We start from the raw sequence: 26,340 nt of genomic DNA, 5'->3' as shown, positions 1-26,340 counted from the left end.
TAATAACAATTATCTCGAACTCCTGTCACGGTGAAGAATGCTCTTAGTCACTTTTTATTGTCAAGAAAACACACCTGCAGAAAGCTGCAAGGCCAAACAAAAGAGAAATTTACCTCTTGATTTTCTCCCATGAATATATGCCTTTCCAAGAAGTTGCCATGTTGGCCTGTACAAGTCTTCCAAATCCAGCTGCCACCGATCTGGTTCAAGGTACCGGATAAGTTCTTCCACAGTACTAAATCCAGCAACAGCATTGTTTAATACATCTAATGGCAAAGCTGATGGGGGTAGCGATGATGGGCTAGGTGCTTCTGTGTGGTGCTGCAATCAAAGCCAAGAGAAGAGTGCTAGTCAGAGGTTTAATGGATCTGCTTTGATGAAGTGTTGTACTTTATAAGTTACATAGCTGGGGAAAGTTTATATATAGCTAGTTTGTTTCCAGTGCACAATAAGACAAATGACAAGAGTCAAAAAGTATCTAATTATTCTCCAGCCATAAGTGTAAACAATTTTCCAGGAGACAGCTTTCCCATTTCTTACATTCATTGCCTCAAAGACAGCAGTTAATATACCTGTTCTTTGAAGAAATTCACTAAGTGATGGACAAGATTTTAGAAACAGAAAGAATAACTTGCAAATACAGCCCCATTATGGGCAATTACTGTAACCTTACAGACATCTGAAGAAACACACATTTTACACGTTGTCTTTCCTGTGAAACAGCCACAGTCCTTTTGTTCCCAGTTTCCAATGTAAAATTTGAACATACCGTACTACAAATATAGTAAATATTCATGTTCACATCTATAAACAAACAAACAAACAAAAAAAAAGCACCAGCATTGTTTTATACTGTGCTAAAAATTAATTATATTTCTAGCTACATAGTAATAACATCTGGCATGAAACTCAGCACTGAAAAAAATCACTATACTTTCCTGCAGCACAAAACTTACTCCAAAACTTGCATTTACTGGTTCAGGGCTATCAGTAGAAGGCAGTTCAGACAAATTGAGACTTCTCATTTTGTTCTCACTAAAATCTGTTTAAAAATTCTGCACTGATTTGTAATTTCAAAAGACTAAAAAAATGGGAAGAAGGGAAATCTAGGCAGGAAGCTCTGCAATACCATCATAGGTTTCTTTAGGTTTTTATATACACACACATCACTTGAAATACTAAGTTCACAGCACTACACTAAGGAAATTTTCTAGGCCATATAAGAATAAAGACTGGAACCTGAGTAGAGGACAGGAAGGACAAGAAAACAGGAAGCTAAGTGCATAATGTCACTTATATCATTGCATTCAAGTGTCGTGCATGTAAGATTTAAGGAACATATATTCAATATAAGCACGCTCCAACTTTAGAGAAGACTGTCCAGAGAGGCCAGTACATCAACTAACATGTTTGTAGTCAGTATTGTGCAGCAGAGAAATGGGGTAAGATCTATATTAGTTTATGTCATTATTATATTGTTGCTATATGCATACATACACATACATACAGCAGACTTAGTGTCAAAATGGCACTCTCAGTACTGCAGTGTGAAAGGTAAACATAATTTCATTTTTTCCAAACGTAATGTCAGATCAATTGTATTTCTTTATCTTTACAAAATGAATACAGAAATAGACCAATCAGAAATGTCCAGCTAGGCAGAAAAAATAAAATAAAATAAAATAAAATAAAATAAAATAAAATAAAATAAAATAATACTTGCAACACTACACACTACATAAAAATTTTCTAAGAGGCATATATGCATAGCTGTATTTCATACAAATACTTGTTTTCCCTTCTATGCTCTCAATTCTATTAAACACATATTTTTGCCTTCAACTATATCTGTGGTTGGAAGGGCAGAAAAAATGGAAGCATGCACCGTGCTCTTCCTATTTTTTATTTGCTTCAAGAGTTTGTCTCTTTCCATCTTCTAGAACTGCAGTCACTAGAGTGACTTGGGCTGCTCTTTAATGGGGAACCTTGTAAAGACAACACAAAACATAAATCTAATGTACTAGTATTACTAACTTTACTGTATTTTCACTTTGCTTTTCTTGCTCCATTTCCAATAGAGTGAGTGAAGTAGCTACTTCTCATTCTGGATGAATGTGGATTTCAGAAAGTTAAAGCATTTCTTTCCCTCCTCTCTCCAATGCCCATAATAAAAATAATAACATGCTGACCCATCTATTAGGTTAAGATAATAAAGCAACAGATTCTGGTCTGTAATTTAAATATTTGCTCTTAGCAAAACATACTACTCAGCAAGTTTCAAAATAGTGATGTGACACTGTAATTCAGATGGTTAAAAAAAATTACTAAAATTTTCTTCCTGTTTTTAATCATAATGATGTATTTGTTAACTTTCCTGGTTTGAAGGTGGAGGAGTTTGCTAAGGGAAAAAATAAACTAAGCCTCAAATGGTGGAAGTAATGCCAGATTCTGCTTGTTTCTAACAGAAGAAAGTACTTCAGTTTTCCGCTTCTATTGAGATCTTTAGTTTCCAGGTAAAATAGATGGACTCCAGATAAAAATCTGTTTGTCTAGAAACTACTTTCACATTTCACAACCTTGAACATGCACACTTAGCAATACATACATTGGAATTCATTGATTAGTGCTGTTTTGGATTCAGTAGGTATTTGCCTACTGAATCCAAATATAATGTTATGAAGAAACAGTGAATCATTGTGCTCAACAGTAGCACAATTAAAGTTGTCATCACTTTCTCATCACTCTCATAGCAAACCAAACCTGAAGAAAAGTAACCAAAACAGCTAAATTACACAACTTTTTGAATAAAGTAGTTAAAATCAAGATTAAATATGTATTTTCCAATAATCTCTTAGTCAATTTAAATTGCATAGTTAACTTACATCAAAGATTATAGATAATCAATATCATAAAGCTACATGTTGTAATTCATATTTATAATAATTTCTATGAAATCTCAAATCAATAAACGTAAACAAAAATGTCAATTAAAATTATACTCTACATTACTCTTCCTCGTTAATAAGTGTTACTTAATTTGTAAGTTATACCTTTTGGATGGAGAAGAGCAGGAAACTGGTACCCCTTCCTCTGACTAAAATAATCTGTTGGAATTTTATCAATATAAATATAATAAAATATAAATTTTATTCAGATTTCCCAAACTTTTCCTCTGTTCCATGCATCCTCGGTTAATACCGATGTTTTAGGCTTGAGCCTTTTTATGCACAAGGATGTATAATTTCCATTAAGACAGATATTAAAATTACCTCAACAAATTCCATATGTCAGTGTGACTCTTCTACTCTACACTCTATCTATGGCTTTTAATCTTGTGTCCAGGGAACAACTTCAATTTAATAAGAATAAAGATGCTTAAAAACAAGATAGAACTAAATAGTTCTACCTTTAGTGTTACTAAAACTGATTCAGGATGAAAACCAGAGCAGAAAAAAGAATTTCTGCTGCCCTGAAGAACAGCCAAGAATGACAAGTGTTGGATCAAACAGAAGTTTCAGGAGGTCTTTTTATACCATATTTCTGTGTTTGTACTTGACTCTGTCAAAACAAATACCTTCTAGAAATTCTCAGAGGTGTTTACGAGCATTAAAGACAGGCAAATAGATCAAATTTAGGCTACAGTTTTACTTATGAGCTTGGAAAAAAAGAAGAAAATAATACAAAAGCTTCACAGACTTATCCAGCCCTGAAGGTTACACATAACAATAGTACTCAAGAAGAAATCTAGGAAGTAAAATACATGTTAGTGTTCTCAGAACAGTAGTGGTGCCCAGCTGGAATAATCAAAGCTGCCCCACCTAGCCTCTTTCTCAAAGGGAAAAGGGTATGACACATACATGGGACAATGAAAGTGCCCATTGGTGAAGCAGTAAATCTGAATAAAAACTACAACACATGAATATGAAATTACCTATTTTAAGATAACACCTAAGGACAATGTAGTGCGTAGTCTAACTTGAAGATGTCATTTCTTGCTCTGACACACACTTCCGCTATGATCCTGAGAATTTAACTTAGGCCACAGCTTCCTGGTGTAAAACTTCTGGCAGAAGCATCTCCTTGTTTTGTCAGTGTGACTGTTTATGCAGCTGCATCATAAACAAGAGCTAACCTTTCTAAAAGAGAAATTGCTCCTCTCCATTCTTCTTTAAACCCATGTTTGTTCACAGCATAGACCTCCAACAGCCAAACCATCCCAACCAAAAGTAGAGTGGCCAATAAGAAAAACATTCTCAGATTCACTCTGGCACCAGGAACTTCATACCAGGAAATGTCAAATGTGTAAAATAAGCATAATGTCAACTCCTTGATGTCATAAGCTCTAGGAGAGAATGAATACAATAAACAATAGATTAATGTTTATTAATGAAGAATACATAAGTATGAAGAGTAAAACTTTGAATATGAGACAGTATTTTGTCTTCTGATGCTTTCCATCTGTTGTTCTCTTGCACAGAACCTAAACCAAAGATCAACTACTCAGAACAAAACAGCATTTCCCTACCAACTACACAAGATAAACTCCTAAGCACATCTGTAATCTAAGCAAAGCTTTTCTTTTGCTCCTGCCTCTTAGGTACCAACTATCAAGGTACTGACACTACCCCCTCCCAGTTAAAGGAGAAGAAAGATGTAATATTCCTAGTGTGCTGCTGCCAACAGTGATGAATTCCACAATTAATAATACAATCGCTGAGTTAAGACTGGAACAACAAAAACCAGTGAGTCAAATACCTGGCGTGACAGCACATTTACAAATGTCTTGAAGAAACCATTGCCAAGATGTTTTTGAGTGAAAACTCATTCATCAGCTGGCACAGTTTGGAGAAACTATTAAATATCAGTGTGGTTTCATTGGGCAAGAGGACACTTATGCAACCACAAATCAATCAATCAATCAAAGGGGACTCCCCTCCTCCACGAATCAATAAAGATCAGAAATTGAAAGCAATTTGAAAGATTTTTTCTAATTAGATATTCATATAGCTTTACTACTATTATTATTAAATAGCAGATTTAGAAGTATGCTGTTGAAATTAAAAGCACATGTACATTATTGTAACACAATGAAGAAAGCTTATTTTGTACCTTCAGGTAGCCCTCCTATTAGCCTCATTAGAAACTAGGAGGAAGAGTAGATATGCAGCTCAGAGTTTACCCTGAGGACATAGAAGCTTCTTGGCATAACAATAGCTTTTTCTTTTATCCCACAAACAGATGCAATAATGACTCTTAAAAGCCTCAACAAATCATTAGCTACCTACAAGCACCAATTTACTTATGCACATGTATGTAGTATAAAATGCTAATCCATCTGTGAAAGCCTGTAACCTCCAATGACTCACACTCTCTGTGCTGTATATGGGAACAAGCCTGTGCCACTGCTACATAAAATGGTAGTCCTCTTCAAGAGAGAGATATGTTAGAAGGAAGCAAAGTTCCTCTATGGGCAACCACCAAGGCAGATAAACTAGATTTTAGGATCTGTTTCTCCTGCCTCTGGCAATGAAATGGAAAAGAAGGAGCAAAGACAGATAACACATTTAGGCTGCCAAAGCCATAAGGCTTTGGAATAAGGCAAGCACATTTCCTTGCAAGTGACAGAGATGTAAGCCAGGAAGGCCAGCACTGTTCCCATCTACTGCAGAAACTTGCTTCTGTTGCTGAAGTTCCTATCACAGCAGCAAGGATGATATAATAGGCTTCAGTGGCACTGAAGTAAAATCATGCACGTTTTCCAGCTATCCTTGCTGCTGGGATGCAACTTCTGCCAGTCAAGTGACTATTTTTCATGGAGCCTCCAGCTCTCTGCTTTTTGCCTACTCCCTGATTTTTCTTATCTAAGTCTCCCTTCATACGCATCCAGGGCTTTCCTTTTGTCTCACCAGTGACCTTATTGCTTAGTATCCATGTCCTTGCAGTAACATATCTTGAAGCCAAGAGACAGTTTTCTAAACTCTAAATCTTTTAATTTTTAGAGACCCTTCCCATAATTGTGCATAATTTCCCCAACGGGAGAAAGGTCACAAGGGAATGTGAATGCATTGCTTCCTTTCTGTCTTTGCCTGTCACAGATATTAATAAGGGATTAATGACACGTAAGAGTAGTGTTGGGAGCAGCCTAACATTTCCTCAGGCTATCTTACAGTGTTGAGACAAATATATCCAGAAATATTCTAAATATTCCCCCAACTAGAGTTTCCGTGCAGTTCACAGAATTCTAATTGTACTGGAAACAACTGGGAGATGCTCTCAAGGAAATTGGCAGCAAGAAAATTGCACAGGATGTCACTAATCATCAGATTTCTTCCTGCAAATCACAGTCTTTTGCCTGAAGCCTGTGCACCGTCACACCTGTTGAAATATACTGGTGAGAATTACTCATCTGAAGCCAGAACTGACACCCACCTAGAACAGCTTGATGAATTCTCAGATGATGACATTTAAAGCAATAATTTCTGGAGCCATTTTCAAATAAACTCCAAAAAGTTAGTGACCTATAATGACATATATACATTTGCATGTTTATATATGTATGAAAATACATTTTGCTTTTTCTCGTGATCCTATTTGTCAGCAATAATCCATAGTATTCATTTAGAAAATTAGAAGGTGGTGAAAAGAAAACTAATGCTCACAGTACTGTACTGACAATAAGGTCTTCCATACACTACGCTTCATTTGAAAGCAAACATTTAGAACTGCCATGAACTGGGCCTGACAGTATAGACAAGTTATGAAAAATACTTCTGTGGCAAAGGAAGTTCCAAAGTAAAATCAATAAGACAGTTTTCAATTGCAGTCCATCCATTAAAAACATTCTTTTTGTTGCTGTTTTCAAATTATTTTAGGTACTGAGACTAATTTTATGAAAACAATCTTTGGTTTAGATTCCTATGAAGTATGTTTGTGGAATATCTAATAATACCTAAACCATAACTTCATCCAAAACCATAATCTTTAATGAGCACTACCTTCTTGTTTCTAAATCTCTCTTCTAAATAAGACTTTAAATGAAATGCGTAGTAAGCTCTCCACACTCCATGTAAGTGCCAAAAGAAAACATAAATCTACCTTCTGTACCCTAGTAACTACTAGGTAATATTTTCATTTCTGAACTTCCAAGAGGCTTGTGTTTTAACACTCTCAAACCAAACGTGCAGCACATTTAAAATGAACTAGATACACGCTTACCTCTGTAAGTGCAAATAGGACTAAAACTTAAGAGCTAAAATTTAGTTGATCATTTTTGTTCTTTTATTATTTGAAAACACAATAATAAATAAAAACAAACAAACCTGAGTCTAATTCAGACAATGGGCAATACAGATATATCTATCCACATTATAAAGAGTAATAATGCTGGATGTGGGAGAAGCCACAGAGTCTGGCATCACAGGACTGGATAGTCATTCCTGTATCTCTGTGATAGGCTGTGCCCTGAAGTATTGGTATACTGAAGTCATGCATAGCTCCTTCCAGATCCTGATCAAGTGTGATTTATGTTTCTGTCATATTAAAAATGAATGGACTCCATAGAATCACAGAATCACCAAGGTTGGAAAAGATCTCTAAGAGTATCAAATTCAGCTGTCCACCTGCCAGCAATGTCCTTTAGTACAACAAGATTCTGAGATACACACTGTATGCATTCATTTTTTAAGCTGTAAATACATGGTCATAACCTGATTATAATATCCTCTAGGGAACATGAAGAGGTGAATAGGCTATAAGTACAAAATACCTGCAGAAAACAACTGAAAATAGATTGTGTATAAGCAAAACAAAGTCCCACAGGAATTTATTGAAGTATTCTAACGACAGCCCCACAAAATCTTTGTTTGGAGAAAGACCTGCAACACACCTGCTGCTTGCAGGATGGGGATAAGTCTCTAAATCTAATAACAATTTCTTTATATTCATAGAACATTTTAAAATTTGTCGTTTCATATCTGTCATCTTTCACTGTTTCAAAATTCATCAGTAGTAGTCCCATATGCAAGTCCAGTGTAGAATTCTACTGATTGCTTGTTGTGTTTTCCAACAAATTCACTGTCTTCTCATTTTGTTTCACTGAGGATCTCAAGTAGAACTCTCCAGAGACCTTTCCAAAACTACTTTGTTGCTTTGTGGCTTTAATCTACTATCACCTTTTATATTTCAAATAGAAGCTTGAGTGATAACTGGCTTTTCTTTTGTGTTCAAGTAGTGATTAAGACAGCTGGATATTTTATGACTCTTTATAGGAGTAATAACACTTCACAGAAGAGTATTATTTCATAGCCATACAAAGATACTTGAGTACACGCAAGAGTAGAGAGCCAGATAAGAAGAGTTTTTCAACTCTTGAATAAATAAACCCTTTGTAAACCACTGGTACCCTTATAATAAATCCTTATAATAACCGTAACAATAAACACTCGGTATATTTTTGTTCATTACATATTATTTTCTGGAATGTTCTATTTTGATGAATGCCATCTTAGACTTGCAATTCCTTCCTACAAGAGAAGTCTTGTAAATGATATTACATATCAAATACTGAGAGATTCTTATGAGTACTAGGATCTCACTATGAGTAAATTCTTTTTTCATAGTTCAGACCGAAAGTCAAATGCAGTGCACAGAGAGCCTTGGCTTCAATACTTAGCTGAATTTTATTGTATCTGCTGTAGACCAAAATGTGGAAAAGCTAACACTTCAGTTAAGAGAAGATTTGCAAGAGAACAATCCAAATTATGCTTAAAATGTGAATTTATCCTCTAAATGGAGGAGCATAATTGCTGGACAAGCAGTAATATAAGAGCCTCAGTCTATAAACGAGTCAGTGCAAAAGAACAATTACAAGACTTCAGTGTACATTTAGACATAGCATAAGGAATATTAGCTGAAATCATACTGTAAATTGGGTTACCATAATTATTAGTGACCTTATTTACATACACACACAAAATTCATTCAGGAAACATGCTTGCATCAGTAACATTTAAATACTTTAAAAAATAATAGAAAAACAGACAATGTTTGGAGTCAGGTAATGAAGTGCTCTAAGTTCCCTCTAGATATTGGAAATGGATAGCTGTTACAAAAATGTTTACTTTTCCCACTAATAAGTTCATAGGTAAGTTCATCAAACATTAAACACTAGGAATGACTGTTTATCACAACTGGAAAGTATATTTGTCAAGGGCAATGAAAATGTCTTCTACAGCATATGCCATTTTAAGGTGCTCCCTTGGAATACATGCTGAATTGCAATCCACAACAGGTTTCTGTTCATTTCATATCACAACAAAAGGAGCACACCCCACGTTCCTGTGCAGCAGATATTGCAAATTATAGCTTGTCCTGCCTCAAGGGTAAAAAGTCTTTGAATAAAACATCACTCTGAGAGAAAAAACCTCAGCTCTGTCCTCGTGTACCCATTCCTTAGCATCATCAAACATGCTAGAGCTTTTCTACATTAAGATTTGTGAAGAAGTTATTTCTATACATTTGCTTTGAATATAATATACACATCATAAGCTAGTAACCACTTATCCACAGGCAAAAGTTATGACTGCATTGCCCACAAAGAGATTCTCACCCTGACTGAAAAAGCCAGACTTCTGTTATGTGTGCTAGCTTCTGCTGTCCTGTAGTGTTAGCCATGATGTTCTAATATGCTCTTAATGTCCAGCTGGATTTCTCTCACCTTTGCATTTTCTGTTGTCTTTATCTCTTAATTCCCATCTCATGTGACCTCAATATACTTTCAAAGATATATATATATGATAAATGATATATATATATGATAAATAATGCACAATAGGATAGTATATGAGATTATACAAGAATTAAAAGGCAAAATGAGTGGGAAAATTATGCGTACTGTAAGAAATTTAGGAAACACATATTCCAAATCTACTTGCATGTAAAATTAAAGAGTTAAAAATAGTTCAAAATCATAAGCACTCCAGTAGAGATACAGGAGACGAAAAACTGAATGGGAAGCAATGTCATCCTGTTCTGAAAAAAGGCAAATCTCAGGTGGATGTACTCAGACCATAGTGCTAGGCTACTGAGCTGCTAGAAAGATATCAGGTGAAGTGCTTAGTTCTTATCTCCAGAACTTTTAAGATATAGGCAGAGAACGCTCCAAGAAAAAAGCAAGAAGAGAAAGAAAATGCAAACTATGATAAGACTGAGCAATAGGTTTTTTTAGCCTAGACTGACAGGAGATGCAATAGCATGTAATAGAGCATCAGATGATCAGCTGTTCCTCAGTCCATCAATCACAAGGAAAAAAAATGCATACTATGTTAAGCAGTGCAACAGATGATTAAGGTCTGTGAAATCTTTGTCCCTGAACTTCAGGAACAGCACAATTATCTGGCAAGAATAAACCCTATTTAATCCTGCCTTGCAGTGGGACAATGGCTCAGAAATATCCTAGCAAATTCCTTTTTAACTCTGTACTTTTGCATTTGAATTACACAGAAGTTATCTGGCTACCTCACAGCTTCTAGAAAACATGTAAGATTATGCTGAATTCTGGAAATGAATATTAAATCATTTTGCCGTGTTGACTTGGTATAACACAAACTCTTCACCAACTAAGCTCTAATAGACTTTTTCCCCTCAGCGACTATTTCTCCATTTGTATGTTAACCCTATCTAACCCTTAAGATTTATTATATTATTATTGTAATAAGACATAATAACGGAATGACTGTATACATAAATGTAGAATATCCTGAAAATATATAGTTTCCTTTGCAGGTTAGTCCAGAAGCCCTTATTCATACGAGAATATGGAAATTAACAAAACTACTTCCTATTTTGGAGTTTAGTTTAGTTACTTTCTCTTGAAAAAAACTAGGCAGTCAGATGTTACAACCAGGACTTCAGAGGAACAGGTTTTTGACAAAGGCTGCTCATTCAGGAGCAGCAGAAGTTCCTTTGGCAGTATCATTTACAATTATGTTGAAGCACTGAAATAGCATGCAATACAATCCACTTAACAAGATGTTTTTACCATCAGCCATAAAATAGAAGTGGACACATTTCTACCATACCCCACTTTTTCAATCTCTATGGCTGCTACTGAAAACGCAGCCTTCAAAGACGGTTTGAAAGCAGAGCATTCATTCTATTTCAAGTAGTCTCCCATAAAATTCTGTGTTGCTTACAGCATGAACAAATCTATCAAATAAGAATAGGTAGCATTTTAAGACACTACATGCAACTGCCTCAGTTTGCATCTCGATATTATTTAGAAAATAATAATCATGACAGCAAATAGTCTAACTATTTTTAGTACAATGCATTAATATACTCCTCCTTTGCACACACAATTCTTTCTCATCCCTTTCCTTTATAAGTATAAACAAAGAAGGAAAAGAAAACTGCCAAATAATAAGTCCACAGTATGAACAAATCCACAGTGTTTTATGGCAAGGTCTGATTCTTCTGAAGACTGCTAGTAAATCAAGTAACTTTCATAGAAGCCTGTCAGGGTTGGTTATAGCACTGTCACTGTCCACAGCTGTGGTCAAATGATCTCTAGAAAGAAAGTGAGCTCCAAAGACTGCAAAGGAGACCAAACTTCCAATCTACATATGTCATTCAAATACTTGACAAAACAGTTTCATGAATAAGACAAAGAAGATAAATAAAGTGATAGTAAAATAATATTATTTAAGAAATAAGCACTTATCACTCAGTATACATCTCAGTGCATATCACAATTGCTCTGGGCACTTACCACAGTTGCTACAATATGCTGCAGAAGAGGAGAAACGAGACATTTTGCAAGGAAATTAGGAAGACTCACTGAAGATATTTGTGAGGCTACTGCAGGTGGGATTTCTTCCCCATGACCTGCACAGTGAACTCCATTAGACAACTTGTTTGTATAGATAACAGAAACCAGTTCTGAAAGCTTGCAATAGCAATTGGTATTGATTCAATTGTTCCAAAAGTAATGCCTCTATTTATTTACATGTCAACTAGAACAGATACAAAGAACACAACACTACTACTTCACAGCACAAATTCTCAGCTATTTTCTTACACTGTTTTTCAACACAGGCACCACCATGGGCTATGTATTTTCATCAGCCATGAACAATAGCTCGCATACTGCACTTGTAAAAATGTACTTGTAAAAAACAGCCAACTGTTGCTGTCGCCTCAACTGAAAGGAACCGCCACTTCCTCACTATGCTCAGATTCACTTCTTGGTCTCCATAAATGTTCAGAAAGCATTGATGAATGTCAGTGAGTGCCATTTTTTCCTCATGGATGAATTCAGTGATACACCCACTGCCTCATGTACATTTCCACGTCAGGCACCATTGTCAGACTGCCCCTCTGCTGCCATCACACAGCACCAGCATGTAATGGAATACTGGCAGGAAGGTTCAGCCTCTATGGACATACCACCAACATCTGTCTCTGACACTGTGGGCCAACATAATAAAATAGGAGGCATTACTTTCTTGTAAGAGGTACTGCAGAAACCATCCTTAAAAAGCAATGCCAATAAGTCAACTAAATTGACTACAATGACAGCTGAAGAAAGAGTCAATTAGCTATTTTTTATTAAATCCCATCTCTTTTTATAAGGAGTTATAAAGGTAAGGAACCTAATTGCCAAGGTGACATTATTAGAATGCTCTTTGCTTTCTTCAATTATATACTACTTAATTTGAAACTGCTTTGCATTTTTATATGCAGAGTCCCACTAAACAAAAGTGAGGATTAGCATGAATTATAATTAATAAATGAACATGTCAGCATAAGCCATTTGGGGAATGGGCTGGAAGAATTATCATTTAAAATACATCAGCATAAACAACATAGTTTGACTGAATTCATATAGATAAAAAATTCCCTCTGTAAAATTAAGTTCTATTTTAAGAGCACATTTTGCTGTTGAAAGTTGTATCGTCTGCTCAAACAATATCAATGTGAACTATCTTAGCAGCTATTTTGTATTGTAAAAGATTTCTGAGGAAAACAAAAATACATACTGACTCTTTTATTATTATTATTCCCTACTATAAAGTACTCTCCTATAGAAAATTGATCCAATAGGATTTTTAGAGATAAATACTGATTGTGATCTTAGTACAGCAGTTTCAGTGCTAACTTTAACACAATTCCCAACAAATTTACATTTGTGCTGGTAATCTATACTTCATTGTCACCCCTCAGGTAAATTGACTACAGTTTTCACTTCCCACATCAGCAGCAAGCTGATATCCTTTCCTGCAGCAGAAAATATCAGTGAAAGCTACAAAATATCAGTACAAGCTACATTCCTACTGCAAGGAAGGAATGGCCCATTATGTACCATGTTCTATCTTGACTAAAGTCTGCAAGAAACTCAAAGGAGGATATAGAATACCCATGATGAAAAGTTCACTTGTTGTGCATGTACTTGATAGACTTGTTCTTGAACTTTGTGAGTTCTCTAGTTGATCGACTAGGGCAGTGCTTTTTGTAAGTGTTTGATCAAAGGAGCAACAGTGTGGAGTCCTTCAAAAGAAAACATACTTTCGTATCACTAGGAAATTGGATTTAAAGAAAACTGAAGAATAGAAAGTCATTGTTTTTCTTAGAACCATGTTGTTAAAGTGAGTTGCCTCTGGTTTCAGATTTCTGTGGTATCACTTTACCATTTTGCCACTCCTCCAAGCATTAACCATGAAATTTAGACCAGCTTCTAACTATAAATTATCCACTGGCCTTTTTGTATGGTCAACAACCGCAATCTCAGAAAATAATCACAAAAGACTCTTCAAGTGCACTGATCACCTAAATGAAAATATGAAAAAAAAGTCACTATTTACTAACAATGTTACACACAACCACTATGGTTTACTTCCTCCTCTTCTGTTTGACCTAAATTCTAAACAAACATATAAATAAATCCTTACCTACACAGTGATATGGATAAGTAGCTTACAAAAGTAACTGCTGAATTTACTTTGCTATTCCCTCGTGACATTGCTTCAAAGGTATTCTTATGATTTTAAATTAAGTGGGATTAGAATGCTGCTTTGCAGTACACACTCAGTTTGATTTACTGCAGCAGAGCAGAGGATTGACTAAAGATTGCTCTGACTCCATACAGTGGGCTGTGAGCTCAAGTTCACCCATATCCCACATCTGTAACCTATCAGGCATACCTGGTCCTCTCTATCACATCATAGATGTGTTGCTTTGCCCCTTAAGCTCTCCTACTTTTTGATGTGCTTTGTTAGCAAAGCAATAAGTTACTTCCAAACAATGTGCCATCTTTCATTTATCTAAAAATTTAGCTTTAGAAGTAATTCAACTTTTTGTTCTTAATGAAACATAATTGAAAAGCCATCTGACACTTTTTCATTTGTCTTTGTATGATAGATTTTGCCATATGTCTAGTTCTCTGTGAAATGTTTCATACCAGCTGAGTGTTGGTGTAAAAGTATTTTTATGAATCCTAATTCTACCCCTATGTTGCATCAAGAGATGTACTGCTATTTTGAATTGCTATAGGGTGTTGGGTTTTTCCGCACATGAAAGCTGCCCGTAACTATTTTAATCAGAAAAGCAAATTTTAAAAGTAAATACAGTATTTAAAGGGACATATATTGACAGAGTGCAAACAGGAAGAGAACAACAACAGAATTTTCTTTGACTAAAATACATGAATTCCAAGCCAAAAAGGCATTATGCAGATGACTCATGAACGGTAATTATTTTATTATTAACTTTTGATTGCCTGGTATACCTCACACTGAAAAGCCGAAATACAAATACGCACATGCAAATCAGAAGAGTGCAGAAGATTAGAATGATTTTTAAAAGCTAAGCAAGAGCAACCCTATTAACAGCTTGTATATTAAAAGCCTACATTTATGAGGCTAATTGCCCTTACAGTTAGCATGTTAAAAATGCTGTGGCATTTGTTCCTTTGTTCCTGTCTTCCAAAGATGTAAAGACGATGTCTGAATGAAACTCTCAGATGTCTTACTCTCCTCACCTACCTAATCATCTTGGTTTTGACAGCTAGCAGAAAGTTCAAGAATTTCAGGTCGCACAGAATTAGCATGAAACAACTTCAGAGGTTTTGAAATTTCAAAAATAGAGTTGGTTTTTTTTTCTTCTTTTTTTTTTTTTTTACATTCACATAGCATAAACAATCTTTTCAGTAGAGAACCACGCTGAAATGTAATGGTAACATCCCATTGCCAGATTTAGACAATTACTTTTGACACAAAAATATTTGAAATAAACCTACTGAAACAATACATTTTCAAATTCAATTCTAGGGAACTGTTTTTACTATGTCAACTATTCACCAAATCATGAGTATAACAACTTCTGCAAGAACCTCTTTAGGGTAGGATCTGTCTGTCTTGTTAGAAGATGATCACATTGTTAAAAGGGTATTTGTCACGCTATTTGAAGAACGGTTTGAACAGATCTCCCAAGAAACTTTTAAGCTAAGAGCTACCAAAAGATATCAGGGCTACACACTAGACAGTAAAGCTTAAAGGTGATTTAAGTGTGTACAGCAGTACACAGAAATTCCCCTCACCATCTATCAGATAATTTGAGAACCATTGTACATGATGTCAGGGAGGAGTATAATGGAGGGATACTTAGGCAGAAGAAAGAGAAGGGTTATTAGAAAGTAACAATTTCACAATGTCTTTAGGGTTACGTGCAACACTTCTCCTAAAGGCTGCACCACCTGCTTTCACACATTCACTTTTCATGTGCCTTTAAGCCAGGTCTTTCATGCACTAAATTGTTCCCTTCAATTTGAAACCCAGTAGTTTAGTTCTCCTCATAAAAAGAGATTTTTAGCAATTTTTTTCCTACAATTTATTGCCCAGTTCAAAAACAGAATGAAATGAATACTCAAGCAGCCTGAGCTTCTGGAGCTGTCTTGCCAAGCAGAAACTGTTCCCTTTCTCATGCACAAGGTTTTTATTTGTCTTCATTTTTTTAAGCAATTAATGTGTACTGGCTACCAGTAGTCAGCACAGAAGGAACTCTGTTAATTCTTTCTCCACCATCCTAATCAGAGATAATTGAAAGGCCAGATTTATCTGCTTTGTCTTTTTGTAGATTTTCCCATGAAAACAAAACCAGAACCATTTCAACAAAAATCCTGGCTTATTCAGCCAAACCTTTCATCATCATCATTAAAACAGTTTTGAGCTCTTATGAGAAGCTAACAAATGACAGCTCATAATCCCCATCTGTAACACCAGAGGCCAGGTACTGTAAAGACAAGACAGGTGCAAATTTTGGTATTCCCATAGTGCTTATTATCTATCCCTCTTTAGAAACAAAAGGATTTCTCTTAACACTACCACCAATACCCTACATTAATCTTTCCTCAAGCAAACTCTTACCCTGAAGCTACTACAGTGTTATTACTCTGCCAAGACTTTTTTTTCCTAAATTTAAAAAGCTGCTTCCACTGGTCTATGGTGTTAGGCTGTGTTGTCAGTCATCTACAGAAGCTGCTCCAGTATTTCATTCTTTTTCTTGTGATTCTGCTGCTCCTAAGGGCCCTTTCAGGTCTGGAACATACGTAAAAAAAAGTGGACAGAGAGACTGCACCAAGTAACTCTTCATTATTCTGTCCTCAAATTTTTCCTTTCATTCCTGTTTTCATCTTTCCATAACTCGAACTGTGTTAACAAAACTTAGCAGAGTACACACCACTAGCAAGCATGTCAGCCAAAACATCTCAGTATTTGAGCCAGCACTCATAGTAAAGAACTTCCCCCGATATCTAACCTAAATACTCCCTCCTTCAACCTATAACCATTACTCCTTGTCCTGCTGTTACCTACCCTTGTAAAGAGTTGACTCCTCTCCTGTTTATAGGCTTTCTTTAGGTACTGAAAGGCTGCAATTAGGCCATCTCGCAGCCTTCTCGTCTCCAGGCTGAAAACAAGCTCAGGCTCCTCAGCCTGACTCCATAGGGGAGGTGCTCCAGCCCTCACATCTGCTTGCCTTCTTCTTAGTGCTCCCTAATCATCCATTTTATGACCACCACTGGTAACAGATTTCTGGGATAGAGAACCTTTGGTTTAAGACATCCCAACAGTTAAGAAATGGTGAAAGGTGTAGGAACTTATCCTTACACCTAACTCTGTCAAATAGCACATTTTCAAATTCACATCGCTGCATACATAATGCATTAAATGCTTGTTTCTATTACTGTTGACTGATAAAAAATCATTTTCCTTTCATCATAGTTCCATGGATAACAGTCATTCTCTTTTTTGTACACTCTGTAGTTTTTTTGATTTTTAAGAATTAACCCTGAAGCATGTCCCACCTATCTATGGATTTGTGGGTAATCTTTCATATTCTATGTAAAAAAAATTAACAGGAATTTCTCTTCAGTCCTCAGCTTAGATCTAATGCAAAATGAAATCCCCATGGGAAAACTTAGTCTAAAAACCTCTCTGACTTGCCACACATCATTCTTTGCCACAGACAAAAACTGAATCATGGGATTTACATGCTTGAGTATCTTTAGGAGTCTGTTTATTTATTTGAGCTTAGGATTCACTATACATAGCAGAAACTCTGAACACAGAGTTTATGCTTAAGAGTCTTTCTGAATATATAAAGGATTTTCACAGTCCTCTTTCTTTTCATGTAGCCATTTAAAGCACTACCTAACACCTATATACTTTCCTGCTATTTCATACAACCTTTGCTCTGGCTCAAAAAACCTTAAAATCATACTGTTTCTTTTCCAAATACTTTTGATTACTTCTTGAGATACCATCTTTCTTCACCTTTGTTCAGGAGATCAACAATATCATTTGTTATGATTCTGCATGGGTTTTCAGTTATTGCTGCCAAAATTAGGCCTCTTGGTCTTTGGTCCTGATGTAACACATACACAGCTGACATCTTTAAAATGGATGAAAGGGAAAGCCAGGTAAGACCTTTCCTTTCTCTCGTTAGTATACATTTTTCTACAACTATTTACATTTTATCAGCATTTTCTCATTAAACATTCTCAATTTTAAAAGAGTCCACAAACAAAACTAACATACTCAGCCCTAAAAAATAAAAAAATTAGCCAATTCAGAAGAAATAAAGTAACAATTATGGTGTGCCTCCGGTGGCGCAGTGGTTAAAGACGCCACTTTGCAACACCAGAGGCCCTGGGTTCGAATCCCCTGTGGTGCAAGTGGTAGAAGTGCCGCTCTGCTACACAGAGGCTTGAATCCTGGGGGGTTGGACTCGATGATCTCTAAGGTCCCTTCCAACCCGCACAAAACTATGAAACTATGAAACTATGAAATTATTAGATGGCCTGAAACAGATTACTTGAGAAATATCAGTCCTTGTTCCCGAAGTTAACAGCAAATTAACAGTTCCTTACAGTTACCAGCAAGAGTATTACTGGCATCATCTCTCCATCCAAAGATCATAATCTCTTTTGGATTGAAACCCAGGTAACCACACAGGTACTGCACCAAAATCACAAAATACCTCCCAAGTTACTTTTAAACCAGATCTGTCTTTTAAGACTCCTTTTAGATTTTGCTATTCATCTTCATTTGCAGAAAACAGGGTTAAGTCTGCTCTTAGCAAAGATTTCTGGCATGATATTCCATGACAAATGACATGCTGCCATATGCCAAAAAAGAAGGGGAATATAGTCACCCCCAGCTTCGACTTAACTGGAGCTGCTTTGTTTTGAGTGCCCTGAATAATTAATAACTACTTTGGCAATCAGTCATGCATTCCTTAATGGCACCTCAGGCATCAAGTATCCCATTCACCCGCTCCCCCAAGTAACAATAGGCTTTATTACATCAAGTGTTCTATGCCAAACTTGTAACTGACATAATTTAAACTAAACAAGTCGCTAGAAAGACTGAAGCCCAAAAACATATCGTAGGAGTTCATGAGGTTTTCCCCAGTTGCATATGGCTATTATATGGATTAGACCAGTAACTGGGGGCAAGTGAGAAGGAGGGGAAAAGAAATGAAATATGGGTTGTTTTCCACAGTATATTTCTAGGTGCTTTTGGATTATAAAATGATTCTAAATACATGACTTTTAATAAACACATAGCTGAACAGTCAAAATGCAGAACAACCACTAAACAGCCCTTAGTGAATAAAACAACCCATCAGTAAGCACTGACTAAGTGACAGGGTATAGCATTAAAAGAGGGCCTATGAATAACAATTTTGCTGAAAGTAGCAGGAGAATTCCGAAATAACACAAGCTAAACTTTCTTAGCAAAAATAAACTTTTTCAACACTTCTTGGCACTTTACAGCATTCCAAATAACTTGCAACAAAAGAATATAGTTTTAAAAAAAAAAAGTTAAACTAAAATTAGAGAACTTTTAAAGATACACAATTTAAAATGGAAGAAAATCAAATAATTAAAATGCAGTTATCTGGATCCTCAAGAAAAACTGTGTGTTTCAGCAAACTTTCTGCTTGTATACAGCACACCCACAGCTTTCAAGCAGTGCCTTGTAATCCTGTGTTAAATGTTTCTGTAAAGCTATGTGAGACTGAATGCCATTGGAACTGCTGGTAGTACTTTTGAGTGGCAAAATCCTAGATGTAAGGTAATGAGATCAATAGCCATTCTCCCTCTACCTATTAATCACAGGAAAAGTTAGCCTGAAATATAACATACAAAGTTAAAAATTATATATATAATAAATTACAGGAGGTTTAAACAAAGCTATTTCTCTTGCTCTTTAAAAGACCTGAAAATGTGTCCAGTGCCTCTCTCTGTGTGTGGCCTCCAAATACAGAAACAAGCTTGCACTGTTTTATTTCAGTTTTGCTTCATTTCTCCCGAAACAATCTCTCATTGCTAGTCTACCAGCCATCTCCCCATCCCCCTTTTCTTAGAAAATGAAAAAAAAAAAACCACAAAAAAACCACAAAAAATAACTGTTTAGAACCAATTCATAAAAGTGAATCACTAAGCAAAACAGTGATGTTTGTTTTTGCAAGAATCATTTAAAAATTACTCTCATTCCTGTAGCTGACATCTTTCACGTGAATGGGGGAAGCTGTACATTTTAAATTATCTTGCAGTGTAGGATCCTATAGCACTATGTTATGCACAAATGAATAAAGAGAGAAAGAAAGAGAGAGACATCAGTTTTTTATTGCTTGAAAACCAGAAGCAGGTCTAATCCTGCAGCTTATCGATAAGGATTGCATTTACAGTATATACAGTTTATTATGCAATCTGAAATGTGAAATTGCATTTTCCATGGTTTATAAAAATATGTTTGTTTTTCTTAAAAAAAAAAAGTCTCTCCATTAGAAATTTGGAAAGTAATTCTCACAAACCTTTGAACAGTTGTTATACCATGCTAGCTCTGCATTCCTGTGACATGATGGGGACTGCTCTTTCCTCTTACATACGTGATAGATAAAGTAGCTTGTTTTCTGTAACAGTTTGTATGCATACTTCTTAGGAGTATAAACTTCATTAATGGAGGAAAAGAAGGACTAAAATAAGGCATAATACAAGGTAGGGAGTTTCTGTTTTTGTCTACTTAATAAATGTGCATGGATAGTGATAAAAAATATTCTGAAAATTAACAATTACTTTTGCAATTGTTAATAATTTAAAGGTTTTCCCGGTCCAGCATCACATGAATATAATTATATGTATATTCTGGCAGTTTTATGTGCATTTGTTTAAACCATTCCAGAAAAAAATTTGATCAAACATAAGTAAAATAAACGTGTAGCAGGTAGGAGGTAATACTGGAGCAACTGCAATGAAATCTCGCATCAGCTCACACAACATCTATTTAGGGATTTTCTTTTACTATTTTCTGAAAGTAAACATTACCTTCTGCCCTATATATATATATTTATATATATAAAGTGTATAAAAAGTATAAACCTGGACAGATTCTGAGATGGTTTGGAGACTGACTGACATGTTATTTGATGTCAAAATTCATTCATCTAACTTACAAAAGAGTCAAACAGACTTGCCCTTAATCATTTTAGAAATATTACTTAGTCCCAAATATTTACAAATACTGAGAGGCATACAACAGGAAACAGCATGTGTATATACAGTACTGTACTTAAATGACTTCACTACCAGTGTACTAAACATATGAGACAGGAGATGAGGTGTTATCAAAAGTTGCACAGAATTATTCTTCAGTTCTCAATAAATGAAGTTTTATGAAGGCGTACAACAGGCAAAAATGGAAAAAGAAGTAAGCCAGACGCATCGAGTGAAGTGCATGACAGTGGGCTTACAACATGGATTCTTTTGATCAGTTTTTTATTGAGCTTGCAGATGTTTTACAATAACCAAATACCACAAACCACAAGATGACTGAGGAGATTCACGAACTGAATTATAAAGGTTGCAACAAAAATATTCCTTACTCTCTTTAAATATGGAATATCTCTTCTAGAACAAGTCAACTCCTGTTCCACTCAATCCTGAATTTCAGAACATTATCTCATCCCTAAAAACTTATAAACGTTGTTTTGCTAGCACAAATCTTTCACTTGTTGAAGAAAAGTAATAGAAATCTGTTGGTGGTGAAAGCAGCCATACTTCAGACAACAATTAGTGTTCAGTACCTGTGAGTTACAAGTATTAAACAACATTAAGAGAAGTCTAAAGTACATTTTCCAGGAAAAATGCAGTGAAAATGGGGAATCACACATAATTTGCTTTGTCACTATAATAAAACAGTTCAGAATATTAAGAACTTCTTCTTTTATTTTTTTTTTTGAACTAGATACAATCATCCAGCTCTGTATGGAGTAGCTGACTAAGAAGAGTATAAATTTCTTCAGTTTCACTTGTGACTACACAATGCTCTTGTCACACAGCTGATTCTTATGCTGAATTTGTCCATCTCAAAGGATGAAAAAGTGGCTTTTTCAGCACAGTAATAGGAATGCAAACATTTTGTTTGAGTTTCCATATAAACAACTGAGCCATCGACTTCCCAGTCCAAAGCAATCCAAGGTCAACCACAAAAACACTCAGCTAAAGAGCAAAACGTACAATTCTGGCAGACAAATTATTCACTATTATTATTACTAAGAAATAAACAGTAATTAACCCTAAACTATGCAAAGATTCTTTTGAGCTACCACTTCAAAGATGTTATTTTTCTGAAATGTTCCTGAAACATGTTACTTACTGGCACAAGAAGTGTATAATGGATGCAGAATCCAGGTTGAGAAGGAAAATATTCATCAGACACAAATCTTATTCTGATCTGGTTTCCTTTGGAGATTTGTCTGCTTGGCACACTACTGGAACCACACCAGCGCCCCAAAACAGTGCCATCACTAGGTTCTTCAACTTCTACAAAGTCATACCTGAAAAAGAAAGAAAATTACATGTTTATTTACTGATAAATTTCTACAAACATCCTATCTTAATCCATGAACTGAATTTTAATTATATTTTTATTATTTTTAAATGCTAAAAGTATACTACCAATGTTAGCTCTTTTTAAAAAAGTCTCCAACATGCTACTGGCTTAAAAACATAATAAAATCATACAGTGAGGTTAAAGAAATAAGAGCAGAGTTAACGTTTCGAATAGGCCACGAGTATGGTTTAGTCTGTTCCTTTTATGGGGAACAATTACAATATGCAGGATGGGGCAAAAAGAAGTCAGACAAAAAAACTGAAATTACTTATGTGTGGCACAGTAATATTATTGGAAACATACTGCATGTTGCCAGTGAAAGTTCAGAGGCTTTTGGTAATGAAATCTTGCCCCCTTGTAATACCAACGATGAGTAAGCTCTGGAAGGTTAAGGTGGTTTAGGGAAACTTGGAAGCACATTTGAAGCTTATGCGTATCCCAGTGAGACACTTGTTAAGCAAAAACATAAATGCACCATGTGTCAGAAAGAATCTGATATGTCGGTAATACTGACAGGAGATATATGAGTTGGGAGCTTTGAAAGAACAGAACATAAAAGGTTTGATTTAGTTTCATTGGTTTTTAACGTGTGGTCTGGGTATCCATAGGGATCTGTGAACAACTTCAAATAGGTCCATGAAAGGTAACTAAGAAAACGCCCGTCAGTTGTCACCCATAAGCTTTAATATACTACACAAAGGTCCTTGCTTCCACTGGAGAATGTTTAGGGGGTTCTCAAGTCATAAAAACATTGAAAACCACTGCTCTAGAAGGCATGTCTGGTTTTAATATTTTAACCTGTTTCATGTCAGTTCCCCGGCTGCCTACTGACAGAATAAACAGTAGGAATTTCTGTCGCTTTTCCCCTGCTGCAGAGCTTGAAAATCTGTGAGCAGTAATGCTCCTGGGCTCAGAAAGGTAGGAGTACAACCCTTGGGCCCCAGCTGGCCAGCCGCTGCTCTGCTACATGACCACAGCACCTCTGTTCTCGTAAGCCCAGCCTGAACACACCTCTAGGAAAGTTGCAACATTTTGGACAGTGTTCTGCTCTCTTACATCTCTAAGTTGTAAACTAAATGTATTTCTCATAGAAACCTAAGTTGGTAAATATTACTGAATCCTTTTCAAGGGTACAGACAGTCCCACTAGCTCTGATGGCAGCAAATAACCATATTTTAAAAAGGAAAACTCAATCTCACTCTGCCAAGAAAAATTTAACGCGAAAATTATTACCTCAAACATTTTCTACAGGAGTTTTTTCTCAATTTTTTTTTTCAGTAAATCTAATCTTTATAATGACTCCCAGTTCCCTAGTTAGACAGCAGGTAATAAATTCTGGTGTTACATGTTTGTGCAAGACTGACTTGCACATTTATTATCTCCATTTAAAGGACCAGTATTTTTTCCACTTAATTAGGAATGAACGCAATGAATATGCTCATTAACTGTGTTCAAAATGCATTACTGCCACATCCCACAGCTTTAAATCTTTGCTGAACTTATGATACTAATTACTTCATCACCATATTTTTTCCAGCGAAACACTAATTCCTTTAACTGATTCAAAACAGTTTTAACTTTGTGATCAGGTTTAAAACATATTACAAAGATAATATGTACATTAATTGCAGCAAGACTTTGAAACTGACCATATTTACTAAATTGATTTTGAGAACTGAATTTTATCATAGGAGTGCTGCTCAGAAAGTAATGCTCTTATTTTATTCTGCTGGCTCGCAACATCAGAGTCGGGTGTTGGTGGTACAGCAGGAGGGGCTGAATGTTCCCACCAATATTCCATTATATGTTGTTGCCATGTGACAGATGGCAGCAGAGGGGCAGTCTGACATGGAAGTGTGTATGAAGCAAAGGTGTGGCACTAAATTCCTCCATGTGAATAAAATGGCACCCACTGATATTTACAACACTTGCTGAATGTGGATGTGGAAACAGTGAGGTGGGGTGTGTAGTGTGTTTCGACAGTGATTGGATTACAGAATTTCCAATTTCTATTTTTTACATCTCCAGTTAGATAATTATCTGTTTTTCTGATTTGTAAAGAGTCAATAATTTAATCATTATTTTAAAGAATTCATATGTTCGTAGGGGGTCAAATATAGTACAGGCATTAGTGCTTCTAGCATAACTTACATGGCACTTTCTATTGCATCTTTGTTCTCACTGTACCACTGATGTAAAAGTGAAACAAATTTCACATCAACCAAAGAAAGCCCCTCACACATTTCCTGGGCATGATGACTGAAGACAGAACTTGCTGCAAAACACAACAAAGCAAACTGGTTCAGATGCTTTAGCCCTCCACTGCACACTTCTGAGGCTTCTTGTCATAGGGCTGAAAACTGGCTGGGATAGTATCACAGCCACCTAGTTTCCCAGCAAGAGAAGCTTTTACTTGAAAAGCAAGAAAACTTGGATAAATAAACAAGAATTGAGAAACAGAAAGTTTTTTTCTATTCGCAATGGATTTAAAAAAGAAAAAGGTTAAAATGCTCATTTAACCAAATAATCCTTTTTGTGCAATGTACAAACAGAAAAAAAAAATCCTCTGTGGCACAGTGACTAAATAAATGCTCATACATATCTGCATTCAGTACTTCATGCAAATGCTACCAGACATTCTGACTAATAGGTAGTCTCCTTTCTTATCGAGAGACAAAATTTGTATTTGCCTTTAGTCAACGATTCCCATTGCACCTTGCCATATATAACCTGCAGAATATGTATTCCACTTCCCTATGGCTAGGTGCCCAGGACTCTGAATTGAAATAACAACCTGACCAAAGGCAATTTATTTGAAAAGGACAAAGAGGTAATGTAAGGGACTCAGAACTTCAATACTTTTCAAACCAGGAATCGTATTCTCTAAGGGAATGTGTTTTCCTCTCCTTTTTTTTTTTTTTTTTTTTTTTTTCCTGTGGTTTGCGCCATTTGCTAAATATTTTCTGACAGGGTGTTTACCTTGGCTTACAGTTTTGAGAAGCCTTGTGGCTTCCCTCTCCCTTCAGAATCCCACAAATGTATCAATGAATGTAAGGAGTAGAAATCCACATGGTAAAATATTTTGACATATTGGTGACGCTGGATCTTTCCATTTGATATTGATGCATGCTGGACAAAAAGCTAGCACACTCACCATGAGAAAAGTGAAATACACTCTTCCTTCCCTCCTTTGATGAGCACTGACTGCATTTTTTTAAAACCATTAAGTGATGTGAAGTTGACAGCAACACCTGACATTTTTTCCCTGTGGGATGCTGCAGTATTTCTATTCCATTATCTTGAAAAGCATTAGGAATCTCAAGGTTTTCCCTATGGTGGGACAGCACACAAAAATACCTACCTCAGACTCGGACCTAAAGCATCAAAGGTCTTCTGCCAGTTCACTAGACAAAATGTTACTGAATAGAATGTTGATGTTTTATATTTGGGCAGCTTCATTTTGGAAACAACAGAAGTTACTAAGAACTGTCATAGAATCATCATAGAATCACCAAGGTTGGAAAAGACCCACATGATCATCCAGTCCAACCATTCACCGATTACCAATAGTTCTCACTAAACCACGTCTCTCAACACAATGTCCAAACAACGTCATCCTGAAAGTATCATGGTCTTTTCACTAAACAGAATTCCAAAAGGAAAGTTTTCTCTCCATCTTCAGCCAATATTTAAAATCATTATCATTTTTACTTCTGAAATATTTGAAGTTCCCATGGAATAAAACTTTAGTTTCCATCATTCAAGATAAACTATATTGTTCTACATACAGAAGTGTTAAGTCACGGGCAATACCTCAAGTACTCTTCATCTCTTTGATCACTTAAATCTCAGCTGCAATTAATCACACTGTTCTTTGTGAAATAAATAC

General features: G+C 35.8%; 1 protein-coding gene across 1 annotated transcript in view; it reads right to left on the bottom strand.

Annotated features, from left to right (window-relative positions):
* The window catches only part of PDGFC (platelet derived growth factor C), a 100,836-nt gene that overhangs the window by 7,416 nt on the left and 67,080 nt on the right, over nt 1–26,340 (bottom strand). The window contains exons 3-4 of the mRNA XM_015860984.2: nt 22,215–22,395; nt 114–321 (exon numbers count right to left, since the gene is read on the bottom strand). Of these exons, the coding sequence (XP_015716470.1) occupies nt 114–321; nt 22,215–22,395 (389 nt within the window). The remainder of the gene's footprint in view (nt 1–113; nt 322–22,214; nt 22,396–26,340) is intronic.

This window comes from Coturnix japonica, chromosome 4 (genome assembly GCF_001577835.2).
Source record: "Coturnix japonica isolate 7356 chromosome 4, Coturnix japonica 2.1, whole genome shotgun sequence".
NCBI lineage: Eukaryota > Metazoa > Chordata > Aves > Galliformes > Phasianidae > Coturnix > Coturnix japonica.
Note: the sequence above shows the minus strand (reverse complement) of the source record. Positions and strands in the feature narration are given on the sequence as shown.